Raw genomic sequence first — 15,531 nt, 5'->3', positions numbered from 1 at the left:
TATCTGTGTGCTATTAGAATTCCATGTTCGATGAAAATTAATTAACTGTTTCCGTTGAAAGAAATACCCGTCCGTACCGTAACACCTCCACTTCCGCCACCAAATGACGTTCTGGGTAAAATACAGCAAGGTGCAAATCGTTCTCCGGGTTTTCATACACGTTGGCGTCCATCTGGACATCATAAGCAAAAAGCGACTGGTCAGAAAACATTACAACACGTTAGAAATAGTGATTTTGAAAAAGTAACTATTCGAAGTATTAAAAGTAACGATTACTATACAGAGAGACAAATCATTACTTTGATTACTCTGATTACTTCGTTACTTCGTACCAATCGTATCAGAGCGAGTAACGACTATTGTATCTACTTTGATTACTCTGATTATTTCATTCATAGGAGATTCTGACCAATAGAAAGCTACATAAATCTAAATTAAATCGATAATTTTTGATAATTGCCCGTCGTCAAGTATATTACGTCAGATGCCCTTCGTTGCTACGAAAAAATACACTCAGTGACATTAATGACAATTAATGTTTTAAAAATTATAAAAGTGATGACTTTCAACAGTGAAATATTTATAACAACTGTGTGTTTAATTGTAGTAATTTTGTACTTACATAAATAAATTACAATAAAATTTTGGTTTTGAACAGTTTTATTCATGAAATAATCGCAAAAAATTACACTCGATCTCTAAAATTAATATAGAATTACTCTCATTACTTCGTACCAATTGTATCAGAGCGGGTAACGACTATTGTATCTGTTTTGATTACTTTGATTACTCTGATTACTTCGTTACTTCGTACCAATCGTATCAGAGCGAGTAACGATTACGACTTTTGTAGTTGTTATGTGGGAATACCTATACAAAATACCTACCTACCTACTGAGAAATACGATTCTCGATATGATTACCGGTACTCAAATACAAAAGTAACAAAAGTAATGAAATCATTTTTATCCCTTAAACAGATCGGTGAAGGTCGTTGTTATATCGGAATACCTATACAAAATACCTACCTACTGAGAAATATGATTCTCGATATGATTACCAGCACTCAAATACAAAAGTAACAAAAGTAATCATAGTAATCAAAGTAACGAATACTGTAAGTAAATGATAACTTTATACAAAAGTAACTATTTGTAACGAATACTCGAGGGTAGCTATAATCAACATCACTAGTTAGAAGTTCCTAGAGCTTCTAACAAACGACTAGCGAGAACATTTCGTTCCATAATGCGGAAATTTTTAAAAAAGCATTCATCACGCTAATTTCTGCACCTTTTTCTGCCACCTTTTTCTGATTCTGTTCTTCTAGTGTATTCTTCAGTCTGATGATACTTCGTAAGAATATCATGGACGGTACTTTTGGCAATATTCAAATGATTTGCAACATAACGTATACTGCGACTGCGACCATCTTCATGTAATGCCACAACTTTTGTACTATTTTCGGGAGTCGTACTAACAGGATTTAAAACACTAATGAACGGTGATCTGAATTTATCAGAATAAACATGAAACTTGTTGAAGCTTCTTCGTCTTATTCTTTCTTTTGTGTAGACATGACTGTTTTTTCAATGTGCCTCCAGTACGTTGTCATTCCATCGTTTTCGTGGTCTTCCCACTGATCGTCTTCCTATTGGGGAACCGTCTTTCGCTGTCCTTACTACTCTATTTGTTGTCATTCGGCTTATATGGTCATTCCATTCTACTCTTCTGTTTCCTATCCAGTTATTAACGTTCTACACCTTGGGATTTTTATAAGGATTTTCATCGTTGCTGTTTCTAGCCATATTTTTGTCCAATCTGGATCAGGTCGGGTTTCATGCCGCGTACCTGTATCATTTGTTGAACCTAAAAACGAAAATAACAAATTCTTTACCTTCAACATCCCCTCCATATCCAACGACATCAACTCCTCCTTCCCCAACGTCAACATCGCCAAAGCCACTTTGAAGATGATCTCCATGCCCTCCGACAAAAACACGTCCATAATCCTGCAGGCTAACGGCAGAGAAAGCGCTGTCGTGAACAGCGTCAAAAACCAGCTCGAAGCGTACATGGAGGTGTGGAAGTTTTGAGATTGGAAGTGCTGATTGAGGTCCGGTAAGTATTCGGCGACTTGGTTTTCCAGTTGGTACATGCACAAGCCCAGTTCCGCCATGCTGGGCTTGAACATGTCCCGCATGCGGTAGTCTTCCATGATGCGGACCAGTACCGCAAATGCCTCTTCTTCTGGCATCTGAAAAATATAAAGATTCTTTGAAATATATCTAGCGAAATTGCCAAAAATTTATAAGATCACGTTTGTACGATCAATTGTTGTTTATTATGGAAACTTTAGAGATTGTTTTCTGGGCAGTATTGATCTGTTAACATCTTAAGAAAGATGAAAAAAAGAAATGAAGGTTTTACGAGAGGGAAGGTATCTGGGTTACTTGATGGATTTGGTCTCAGACTAACCGTCGGATAGGAAAATTATGGTAGAAAAAGGAGTGCTGGTCGACATGGTGGTTGAAGTATCGTGGGGGTCGTACACAGGACTCACGCTGTGGAACCTGGCCTATGAAGGCGTCTGTTTGGGATACAGCAGCTTTAACAAAGGCATACAGAAAGCAGCTCACCCTAGCAGATAGGACTAATTTAGTGAGGGTGGTAACACCAGTATACCACCAGTATATTCCGATGCACGTGCCAGTGAAGGAAAGAGGAAGAGTATATGACAAAAGAAATGAAGACATAGCAAGAGAACGTTTAAATAACGCAGAAAGACTCATTATGACGTGGCAAGAGGAATGCGACGAGATGAAGAGGGTGGGGTAGTAGACGAAGTCACTGATTCTTAATCTGAGAAGATGGATGGACTATAGGCATTGGCGTTTGAATTACTTCCTGATGTAGATGCTCACAGGACACGGTTGTTTCAGGACATACCTTTACTAGATATTAAGAAAGGCAGAAAGTGACAAATGCTTGTAATTTGGGATATTAGACACTGTCTCACACACTGTTGATGCGAAAGATGGGTAGCCGAGAAGAGCGTCCTTGAGGAGAGCTAGAAGGTAGGGTGCAATCAGTCACGGAACTGGTGGAGGAGATGATTAAGTCGTCAGATCAGTGAAGATCACTTCAGAGATACGTAAAGAGAACGCTGGAGAGAAAGGAACAGGAAGAAAGGCGACCCGAAGGGATACAGGGTGCCCAGGAGCAAGCAAGAAGAAAAGAGTCAGAGGTGGCGAGATTGAACATGAACAGGGAGAGAGAGAGAGAGAGAGAGAGAGAGAGAGAGAGGGAGAAAAGGATTAAGCAGTGAGGCCAAAAAGTGTGAAAATGCGTGAACATTGTGAGTGAACGAGCGATCTGGTGAATGCCGTGTCGACGTTGTGCCCCAATCAGGGCGATTCGGCCGATAATTGATGGTTGTGGCCGTTTTTTTAGCAGATAGGTTCCTGGCATAGACAGCGATGGTGCCGAAGAATCCCTGTGTGCGGTATCGAATATCATCGAGGCTACGTTGGAGGAATCCTGCATAACTGAGGCTAGGAGGAGGTTTTGCCCACCATTTAGAACCGATTAATATTTCAAACATTTTGAGCACTTTCTCATAAACGACGAAAACAAAAAGTTTTGATGTTTGTGCGATAAAATTTTTGCATTGGATATCACACTCTTTTTCTAATGATAAATCTACAAAGAAAGAAAGAAAGAAAACTGACATTATTCTTGGATATAAAAAAGTAAAGCAAACGAAATTGTACAATTATTTGTCCTATGTCTTTTCCTGAGCTATATTCTAGTCATCTTTATGATAATAATGAATAAAGTAATCGTTTCACTCAACTTTGTTCAATCAAACAACAAAATTTCTTGTAATCCATTACCAGATTCTGAGAATTATGTATGCTAAGTAGTGATAATTTATTCACCGACTGTGTATTTCTTGGTAATTTTTCGTTTATCAATACTAATAATTCAATTTAACAATACATAACATTCAATAATAATTGGTATGTCAATATTATTCATGACATATTATTTATTACTTGGACCGATTTTCATCGTGTCTTGAAATTTCTTTTTCCGAGATTGAATGATCGATATGTTCCACTTTAACGGTGCAGTTGCTAAGCAAAATACACACACGTTTATCTTCCTTAAAAGATTGATTTTTACCGAAAAGAGTGACTTAATTTAGAAATAAAATCAATAAAACGCAAGCAAATTCTCTTTTTATCTCTGAAACTCTGCTACCTATATTTTATTCACCTTTGTTAAAATTCAAATTTGTTGGTAGCAGACTCTTACGTCATCAATACAAAGAACCGGAAATCATAACTATTATAATGTTAAAAATATGAACAAACCATCGTACCGTTGAATATCTGCATTTCTGCTTTTACCGTTTATGAATCATTTCTCTAATTATTTGCAAGATTATTAAATGCTAAAATATTAAATGTTAACACATGCTGAAGAAATTATTTTTACTTAAAAATAGATTTGACTCGATCAGTAAATTTAATGACTAGTTTTCGTTTGTTTTGTGCCAAGGTTTTTCCTGGTTCCACTATGATCGTGACTAGAGATGATGCATAAAAATATTTTGATCACAGCGTGTAATGATTTATTCAGAATCTCTTGACTTGTGCAACACCCTAGAGTAGATGAGCAGGCATTAATAGTAAAAAATAATGGAATTTGTATCGACAGAAAAGGTATAGAGACTGAAGTCATCCAGGCAGCTAGTAGCTAGTATAAATGTCAAAATAAAAAAATATGACGTAACAATAACAGCTGCATATTACCACCAAAACAAAATCTAAAAAAAGAAAATTACGTCCAGTTTCTCAACACGCTTAGAGAAAAATTTATCATTGGTGAATACATTAATACGAGCAGAGAATTCATGGAGAATGACTGGGCTAGCTTTAGACAAGAGTTAAGTGACAGAATTGATCTAAAAGTTCCAACCAAAAATAATAAACAACTTGATGAAGAGGCAGAGAACCTAACCATAAATATACAAACAGCAGCATGGGACAATCTCAAACAAATTATAAGAAAACCCAAAGGTTAAAATTATCTCAAAGAAATTCGAGGACTGTTTCAAAGAAAAAGAAGATCCAGGAAAACATGGCAAAAAACAAAACTGCAGAATTGGTTAAATATAAGATTTGGTGCGTTGTTCATCTAATAAAAAAAGAATGTATCTACTTTGTACGCACGTAAGAAGTTATACTTCTATTATATGATTTCAACGAAATCAATATACTTTAAACAGTTTCTCTACTACTTTCCAAAAATTTTTATTAAAACGATACCAAAAATTAAAAAAAATAAAAGAATAAAACACACACAAACACATTGAAAAACGCCACAAATGATTTCTGAACAATATGTTGCCAAAAATTTTAATTAAATACGTATTTTCTGAAAAAAATTATATAATAATATACTTACAATCATAAAATCTATAAAAAAAATAAAAAATGATATAACTTGCATTGGGCTTGAACCTACTTCCCGTGTATCCCGCCGTACGAGAGTCGAAGCGATTTCAAACTGCACCACCTTCGCGTATACGTCATGTGGGAATATACACAAACTGAACAACTTTTTGACATTTTGTTTATATGAATTTTTATTAGTTTGATTTTTGTCGAATTAAAATACAACAATATATAGAGTAAGAAAACGATACATTAGATGAAAATTTGTAGAAAGTTTGTTCGTAATCAGATTATGTAAATTAAAGCATTGCCTACTAGGGGTATAGCATAGCAAGTACTAGGTAAGTACATTTTCCAAATAGGTACGAAGATAATTTTTTATTGGAATACAACTGAAACATTTAGAATTACGTACCTGTGGCTTTTCAAAACTATTTAAAAAGCCACTATAATTATAAATTTGATTTTATTTCTGTCCTCACAACAATAAAAACTAATACATTATACAACATTTTTGTTTACCGATAACCTCCATATTGAACAATTATTGACAGATCATTTCAACAGCCAATCAGAGCCCGTATAAAGACTAATACCATACTGTCGGTGTGCGCATGCGCGCAGATCAATATAAATTCACCCTCAATCTCAATCGCGCCTAAAGAAGTAAAACTTCAAAAAGTCCTTTGAATGTTTCTACAAAGACAATAATTACAAATCTATTGGACAATAATTAGAAATTTGACGGGAAGGATGGCCACACTGAGACTAAAGATGGAAAACCCTATATAACAATAATAAATATATATGCTCCAACTGAAAACATCCGATCCAACAGAAAAAGATGAATTCTACGAAAACTTAAATAAAGAATGCAATGATATACCAAAAAAAGACATGCTACTAATACTGGGAGACGCAAACGCACAAATGGGGAAAGAAGGATATCTAAAAGACCTAATCAGAAAGGGAAAAGGAACGATACATTTAAACAAATGATAATGGCCACAGAATCTCTCAACTCGCAGCAACTCTAAACATGACCTTCCTATCGACAAAATTTGAGCATCCAAAAAAACATAAGACAACCTGGAGACACCCGTCTGGTAGTGAAAATCAAATCGACCACGCCCTAGCAACCAAAGACTTAGTACAAAAAACATTGCACACGAGATCTTACAGAGGGGCAAATGCGAACACGGACCACTTTCTGGTAATAATAAAAATGAGCGCTCTCAGATGGAAAAAAAGATATCAAGCTAAAACAAACTCTAATAAATGGAATCTAGGAGCATTAGAAGAGACTGAAATAAGAGAAAACTTTGAACAACAGATGAATGAAAATATATCCAACCTGACTAGTCAATCCACAAATATAAATGAAAGGTGACAAGAAAAAAACAACAAAATGAAATAAAGACCTGGTACGATCAAGACAGCGAAAAAGACAGAACTCTAAAAAAACTCAGCCAGAATGACATGGATCAACAACCCGTCAGAACAAAATAGGGAAGAATACAAAATAGCGAAAAACAAAGCCAACGCAACAAATAAAAAGAAGAAAAATGACTGGTTAAATGCAAAGCTGGAGGATATTGAAAAAGACAGAAAAAATCATAAAATAAAACAATTTTACAAAAAACCCAGAGCAACAAAAATACGTCCAGCATTAAAACAAGAGGGCTAGAAAACCAAAAAGGAGAAACCGTGTTTGAAGACAAACAGATCAGCAGATTATGGGAAGAATATTGAGAAGAAAAAATGCTATTCACTGCGGAGGAAGTACACCGCGATGAAGAAGTAAGACCTAATAATACAAGATAACGACGAAGTAGAAATTCCCACAGAAGACATTCAAAACCTCCGAAACGGAAAAGCAGCAGGAGAAGATGAAATAACAGTGGAATTATTAAAATACGGAGGAAGAGAATTACATAAAGAAATAAACCAGCTAATACAACAAATGTGGACACAAAACACAATACCAGATGATTGTAACAGAGGTATAAGGTATAATAGTACCAGTACCTATACTTATATTTTTTGAAATTTTTCATTTTGCCTCATCTGCGTGTTCGTGTAATTTTATTTTCTCATCCGCTGGTGGGTTAAAAAATACCGCAAAATATAATGTCCGCATCTCTTGATTTATGAATAATAAAAGTTCAATAACGTCAAAAAATATGTATTGAAATAACGTTTTATTATTGTTTCTATTTGGGCGGACCGGTCCTGATACAATCTATAAGAAAAGAAAACCAATACACATAAATGACTCACCTGCATGAGTAGCAGTCCCACAATGAAGCCGGTACCTTGACAATATCCGACTTCTCTGTCGTGCAGAGAATAGGCTTTGATGACATTGAACAGAGATTCTTGGCCTAGGCCGTCTTTTTCTTTGAAGAACTCGTGCTCGGGATAGGTCCTAGCTATATCACGACGTATTACTTTTTCACATGGCGATTTCGTCTGTAAATGAAATGTATTTTTCAAGAAATGGTTTTTTTTAGAATTCCTCTCCAGATTGTTACATTCGAAACATTAAAATTAGTCAAGAAAATTAGATAAAAAATTTCCCTGCAGTGGGTTCGGTGGTATTAAGGCCAAAAATACACCATTTTAAAAACTTTCGTATATCAGTAAAATAAACCATTTTAAAAGAATTTGGGGGTAATTATTTGGCAAAACACGATTAAAGCTTTAAAATGGTGATTTATGAATGTTGATTTACTAATTTCTTGCTTAGAAAGTTGTAAAAAACCTAAGAATTCTTAATCCTCAATAAATTGTTAATAACTATTGTAAAAAATGAACCTACATCCTTGATATTGCGTGGAAACTTGGGTCTTATAGTGTTAACAATGATTAAAATTTCAGAGTGATTAATCAAATTATCAAGGTTATAGGTTCATTTTTACAATATTATGTAGTTATTTTATTGAAAGGAATTTCAATATAACATAGAACCAACTTTGGCGAGAAGATTGATGATTGATGAGATGATTAAACCAAGACGAATCTGAATAAATAGAACAACAGAATAGAATAAGAACAAACTGAGGCAGGTGCTCCAACTCACTTTTCAGATGCGGTGTTCAAAGATAAACATTTAGTGGAGGAATGCCCGATCAGATCCTGGCAATCCGTCCGATTTCTTAATGGTGGTGGTGACCAAGGAGTCGGAGTCGATTGAATTTGTCAACTAAATTTTTGTTTGTAAAAATTAATTATTGTAATTTACAATGTATTGTCCATGTCCTCTTTATTTATATACAAAAACTGTGATGTAGCCATACGCTAAATAAATAAAATACAATACAATAGTTATTAACTTTTATTGAAAAATTCAGAATTTTTAAGCTGAGTAGTTTTCTAAATAACAAATTGGCAAGTCAACATTCAAAAATCACTATTTTAGAGCTTTAAACGTGTTTTATTAAATAATTATCTCCAAATTCGTTAAAAATGCTTTACTTTTTACCGGTGGACGAAAGTTCTTAAACTTGTGGATTTTTGGACTTAACTGTTAATAATTTAAAAAGTCCACCGAACCCACTGCAGAGAACATATCTATAGGTCTTGGTTATTGACATCCATAAATCTTAAAGAAATTGTCAAAGGCACGGAAATACTATCTATTTCCCTGGTCTAAATTGAGTTGCAACCATTTGCACCGTTGCAGATTGAGACAAAATTAAATCAAATCAAAATTTTTCCTTTGGCTTGACTTAAAATGTCTCGTCCTATGAGTAATTACTTGGAAAATGTATAAATTGCAGTCTGCAATTAATCAGTGTCTGACACGCCGGAAAATTGCACTTAAATTAGACAGATAGGAATTTGGTAATGAAAATGAAAAACTATTTATACTCAGTAAAGTCGCCAGGGACGAGTATGCCATTAAACCTCTAAAAATTACACGAAGAGCTGAATGTTGTTGAGAATATCAGTTTTGAGACCCCAAAAAAAGATGCAAAAAAGTATGCCGCTCTTACCTCCGGACTTCCCTCTAAAACCTCCTCGTAGGGGGAATATTGATTTACCAAGAATTTGTAACGTAGAAAAAAATGTTTCAAACATACTGCAGTCACTGAAGGTGGATATGAGCTATTACCTCCGATTTCGTTGAACCTTCATCGATTTGCATGAAAATTGGTGAGTGGTTAGAGTATATCTCAAGGAAAAAAGGTGACATGGTGCCAACTTGCACTTTTACCCTGGGGGTGGATGCCACCCCTTCTCGGGGGTGAAAATTATTTTATTGAAAATAACCCCATAATTCGATAGAGGGACAAATTCTAAGCAAAATTTGTTATATGAAGTTATTAAAATAAATCAAAACTTTTTGAGTTATTAAAGATCAAAGATTTTAATTTTTCTTGAGAAAAATGCATGTTTTTAACCGATTTTTCATCAATAACTCAAAAACTATAAGTTTTTTCAAAAAAGTTATTATTACCAAAATTGAAGCCAATGTTAATTTTAATGTTAACTAAAAGTGAGTTATAGGTAATTGAATGTATATTGTTTTCGGCGAGTAAAAAAATCTAAGTATTCAAGCTGAAATAACGGGAAAATGATGCATTTTATAACATAAACTTATTAAACATTTGTTAAAGTACTTAAAAATATCTATCAAATGAGCCCCCGAACATGTTGATAGCATTAAAATTTACGATCAAAAATTTTTTCAAAACTTCTTTTAAAAATTTTTCCAAAAAATATTATTTTTTTAATAACTTCGTTCATTTTCAAGATATCAGGTTCGTCTAAAAACCGTTTAAAAGATAATTCCAAGGGCTATTTAAGCACGTTGAATTTATTCTTTTAAACCCCTTACTTTTTTTAAAATAAAAGGTTAAATGGCCCCGATTGCATGGTTCTTACAGCAAAATTTAAGATTTAAACGTTTCTATCTCGGTTATTTTTTACCCTATAGAAATAGTGAAACAGGTAAAATATTTGACACGGACAAAACTAAAATTTGGTTATATATAATTTTTTACGTATACTGAGTATTTTTGGAGTTATTACCAAATGAATATGAAAATTACAATAATTTTAAAAATTATGATTTTTTAAATTATAACTTTTTTTCAAAAATATGCATTCTCAACCAGTCAAAATTATTGAAATCATTACTTATGCTGATATAAAGAAGTTCTTGTAAGAATTACTATAAATTTTAATTTTTGTGGAAATGGCGTATGTTTAATTTTTCACTTTTTCCTAAAAAATTCGAAAGGGTTTTTTTATTTTCATCATAACTTGCTTAATTTTGACGCTATTAAAATGTTCTAAAGCTCATTTGATAGGTATTTCGAAGTACTTTGACAAATGTTTAGCAGGTATATTTTATACATTGCATCGTTTTCCTGTTATTTAAGCTTGAATACTTAGACTTGAGTACTCGTCGAAAAAAATACACATTCAATTGCCAATACCTCACACAGAACTAACATTAGTTTAGTTCTTTAAGTGAAGAATGTATCCAGTCTTTTATGATCTTCAATTTCAGTAATAATAACTTTTTTGTAAAAGCTTATAGTTTTTGAGTTATACGTGAAAAACCGATTTAAGACATGCATTTTCTTACGAAAAAATAAAATTTTTGGTCTTTAATAACTCAAAAAGTGTTGATTTATATTAATAACTTTATATAACAAATTTTGCTTAAAATTTGTCCCTCTATCGATTTATAGGGTTATTTTCAATAAAATAATTTTCACCCCCGAGAAGGGGTGGCATCCACCCCCAGGATAAAAGCGCAAGTTGGCATTATGCCACCTTTGTTCCTTGAGGTATCCTCTAACTACTCACCAATTTTCATGAAAATCGATGGAGGTTCAACGAAATCGGAGGTGAAAACCTTCAGTGACTCCACTAACAAGGAATGTAGCTGAGATACTTTTGAACAAAAATGTTTATTAGCACTTTTGGGGTAGCATGAACAGTTCTCTCAGATATAACGCTTGAAGTGACCGGCAATTTTGAATGCCAGTTAGGCGGACGAAATCAATTGTTTAAATAAAATTTGTAAAGGGTAAATTTCAAATAAAATTTATTTTATTTGAAAATCTTTATATCATACAAAATAACTATTCTTCACAATTACTTCTTAAAGATAATTTCTTTCAAATTTTGACCGTAACTGTCGTTAAAATGGTCCATTCTGAAGTTCCAATTATCGATGACGCGTTCGCGCGTTTCGATTGGTATTTGGCCAATGACTCGAGTTATATTGGCCTCCAATGCATCAATTGTAGCCGGTTTATTCATGTAGACTTTGACTTTAGGTAGCCCCAAAGGAAAAAGTCTAGAAGTGTAATGTCACAGGATATAGGCAGCCAACTAACTGATCCGAAGCGTGAAATAAATTGCTCACCGAATCGTTCTCGCAGTAAAGCTATGCTTTCACTGACTATATGGCCAGTGGCGCCATCTTGTAGGGAACACATGTTGTTGAAACCACGAGCCTTAATTTAAAGCACCAAATAGTCCGTTTAGCCGAAAATGGGCCTCATCGGAAAACATTTTTTTTTCGAAAACAGTGGATCTTCTGCAAGCTTATCAAGAGCACTTCGACTGAAACGGTGACGACTCGGAAGGTCGATCGGCTTCAGATCTTGTACTAATTGAATTTTGTATGCGTTTAAACCAGAACCCTTCGTGAAATACGCCAAGTTGTTACATACGACAAGCCAAACTGTTGGGAACGGCGACGAATCGATTCTTCATTATTTTCGTCAATTTGTTGTTGTTTCAAGCGTTGTTTCTGACAGAAAAGTTCACTCTACACAAAAAGCGTTCAGAAGGAAGCCCGGTGGTAGGTAGGAGTAGCAAATTTTTTTGTTACTTTTTTGGGGTTACAAAATTGGTCATTCTCAGCACAATTCAGCTTGTTCGTAAGATTTTTAGAGGACTAGCAAGGTCTGAAACAGCAAGGTCTGGTTTTATGAACATTCGTGAAATGCTCTGTAATCCCAAGCTAACAATCACAATAAGATTGAGAACACTAAGGGCCAGTTTTTCGAACGCCAATCAAGAAGTTGATTATAATTAGCTCTCCTTAACAACCATCAAATAACAACACCCCTCATTCGTACGTCAATCAGTTGATTCTAATCAATTATGTTAATTATCATTATGATAACTAACATAATTGATTGATTAATTAATTAACTAACAATTATTAACATAATTGATTGGTAAATCTCATAATTGTAATCAATTATGTTTTCAGCAACCCAAACAAAGTTGACATTGACAGTTGGTGACAGTAATTAAATATTTGATAATGATCAGTTGATTCCATTTTTGATTAGCGTTCGAACAACCGGCCCTAAGTGGCGTTATGTGTGGTCTCTACTATTATATGGCTGTGAGACCTGGATATTAAAACAGTATGACGTCAATAAACTGAATTCATTCGAAATGTGAATGTACCGCCGAATGCTAAGAATAAGCTGTACCAGTAGAACTACGAATAAAGAAGTACTGGAAATAATGACCAAATGTCCTCATATGGTCAATGCAATCAAAATTAGAAAGACGTCATATCTAGGGACACATAATGCGCCATAGGGAATTTGAGCAGCTCCAGGCAAAATCGAAGATAAAAGATAAATATCTGAAACATCGGATATTGGACCCACACAACAGGGAATAGCTTAATTCATCAAGACCAGAACAGTAGCCCGATCAAAGAACAATCTGACCCCAAAAAAAATAAAGGAAGGATGAAAATTTGGGAATAGGCAGTCGAAATTGTCTATTATTACATAAGAAAAAGTTTACAATTCTACACCCCCTCCATTTTACAAAAATGGAGGGGAAAACCCCCTCTCGAAGATGAAAAAAATGCATTCAAAATAAAATCGGAATTGGATAAAATCACTAATTCTAAAACAACTTTTCTTTTATAGCGTTTTTTTCACTAAGTTAATACTTTTCGAGTTATTTGCGAGTAAATATGCTCATGTTTAACAAAATAAAACATGTTTTTGGACGGTTTTTCTGAGATAACTCAAAAAGTAAGTATTTTAGCGAAAAAAATATTCTTAGTAAAAATATAGCCCATAAAAAATTGAAAAAAATGGTATATACATGAGGTCTGTAGACCCAGTAGAAGCAAAGTTGCAGCTAATAAAAAGTAGGTTCTTTTTCGTCAAATTCCAAATCGAATATTTCAATGTGAAATAACCCAAAAAACGGAGCACTTTTAGAGGAAAAATCATTTTAACTTTTTTAAAGTGTTTAAAAAAAGGTTTATTTTTGCTTTTTAAAAAAACTTGTGATATTAAAAGTAAGTGAATTACGCTCAAAATATTGTTGGTCCCTTTTATTTTTTGGTAAAAAAATCGCGAAAATCACCCATTAATTAGCATCATATATACATTTTAACATTACCACTTCACAAGTTACTTTGTCTATGTATTATTTATATGATCTGTAAGTTTCATCGGTTCAAAGTGCTTCGTTTTGAAAAAGCTGTAGTTAAAATGGCTTGAACGAGTAACTAATCACGAGTTTAGGCAAATTTTGAACAGCCATAGCATAACCAATTTTTGTCAAACAAGAAAACAAAAAATCAAAAATATTCAGAAAAGCAAAACGTACATTTTATTACTCTTTGAGATTTTTTATATTCCTAATTGTTTTTAAGTTAATTTCATAAACAATTAAATTTAATTAAAAAAAAATGTTTTATTTTAAACCCAATTTTTTTCAAAACTGAGCACTTTGAACCAATGAAACTTATAGATAATATAAACAATACATAAGTAAAGTAACTTATAAAGCGGTAACGATTAATTTTATTTGAGAAACTAATTAAGGGGTGATTTTCGCCATTTTTTTACCAAAAAAATAAAAGGGACCAACAATATTTTGAGCGTAACTCACTTACTTTTAATTTTAAAAGTTTTTTTTAAAAAACAAAAATAAACCTTTTCTTAAACACTTTAAAAAAGTTGTAATGAATTTTCCCCGAAAAGTGCTCCGTTTTTTTGTTATTTCACATTGAAATATTCGATTTGGAATTTGACGAAGAAGAACCTACATTTCATTAGCTGCAACTCCGCTTCTACTGGATCTGCAGACCCCACGCATACACCATTTTTTTCAACTTTTTATAAGCTATATTTTTACTAAGAATATTTTTTTCGCTAAAATACTTTTTGAGTTATCTCCGAAAAACCGTCCAAAAATACTTTTTTTTTGTTAAAAATGAACACATCCACTCGCAAATAACTCAAAAAGTGTTGACTTAGTAAACAAACTCTATAGAACAAACGTTACTTAGAATTAGTCATTTTATCCAATTCCGGACTTATTTTGAACGTATATTTTTTCACCCCGGAGAAAAAATTTTTCACCCCGTATTTTCCAATTTTTGTAAAATGGAGGGGATGTAGAATTGTAAACTTTTTCTTATATAATAATAGACAATTTCAACTACCTATTCCCAAATTTTCATCCTTCCTTTATTTTTTTGGAGGTTTTCGTAAAATGTTGCGTTCCCTGATCGGGCTACAGAGCGAAATTTGCCATATTGATCGCCAACCTCAATAGAGAGGGCACTTAGGAGGAGGAAATCTCTGACGACTGGACTATTATAAAAGTTCTTCAACGAACTTATTACCTACAGTGTTGCCCAATCTTTTAAATAGTCATATATACAAGAAAATTTATATTTTATAAATATATAAGAGACGATTTACTTTGATGTATTCCGCGTACTGCTTCTTCTCTGGCGAATCGGTGGCTTTACATAGCAACTGCCAGGCGATGGCCCTAAAATGTAGGGGTATTCCCCGACGGACCAATTCCCGTATTTGAGCGTTCTGTTTTTTCCAGTTGTTCTCCCAATCGTTAACTATGTGTCCCCATGTGACCCATAAGTCCTCCTCGCCCCCATCTTCGGCACGTTCCTGCGTCGAGCTCGTACCTGTAATAAAAAATTTATCAATTTGCTAAATGTTTAAATATTGAGGGATGGTAATCGATGGGGTAATGCGGATGCTAGTAGCAGCTACGATGCTCTACTAAAAAATAACAACTT

The 15,531-nt window shown here is 33.7% G+C and overlaps 1 protein-coding gene across 3 annotated transcripts in view; it reads right to left on the bottom strand.

Moving 5' to 3' along the window:
• Positions 1 to 15,531, bottom strand: part of LOC114332646 (ecotropic viral integration site 5 ortholog) — a 129,868-nt gene that overhangs the window by 34,537 nt on the left and 79,800 nt on the right. For all 3 annotated transcript variants that reach the window (XM_050653367.1, XM_050653368.1, XM_050653363.1), the window contains exons 3-5: positions 15,191 to 15,417; positions 7,746 to 7,937; positions 1,898 to 2,257 (exon numbers count right to left, since the gene is read on the bottom strand). In XM_050653367.1, coding sequence (XP_050509324.1) covers positions 1,898 to 2,257; positions 7,746 to 7,937; positions 15,191 to 15,417 — 779 coding nt within the window. The remainder of the gene's footprint in view (positions 1 to 1,897; positions 2,258 to 7,745; positions 7,938 to 15,190; positions 15,418 to 15,531) is intronic.

Source organism: Diabrotica virgifera, chromosome 1 (genome assembly GCF_917563875.1).
Source record: "Diabrotica virgifera virgifera chromosome 1, PGI_DIABVI_V3a".
NCBI lineage: Eukaryota > Metazoa > Arthropoda > Insecta > Coleoptera > Chrysomelidae > Diabrotica > Diabrotica virgifera.
This window is presented reverse-complemented; position numbering and strand designations above follow the sequence as displayed.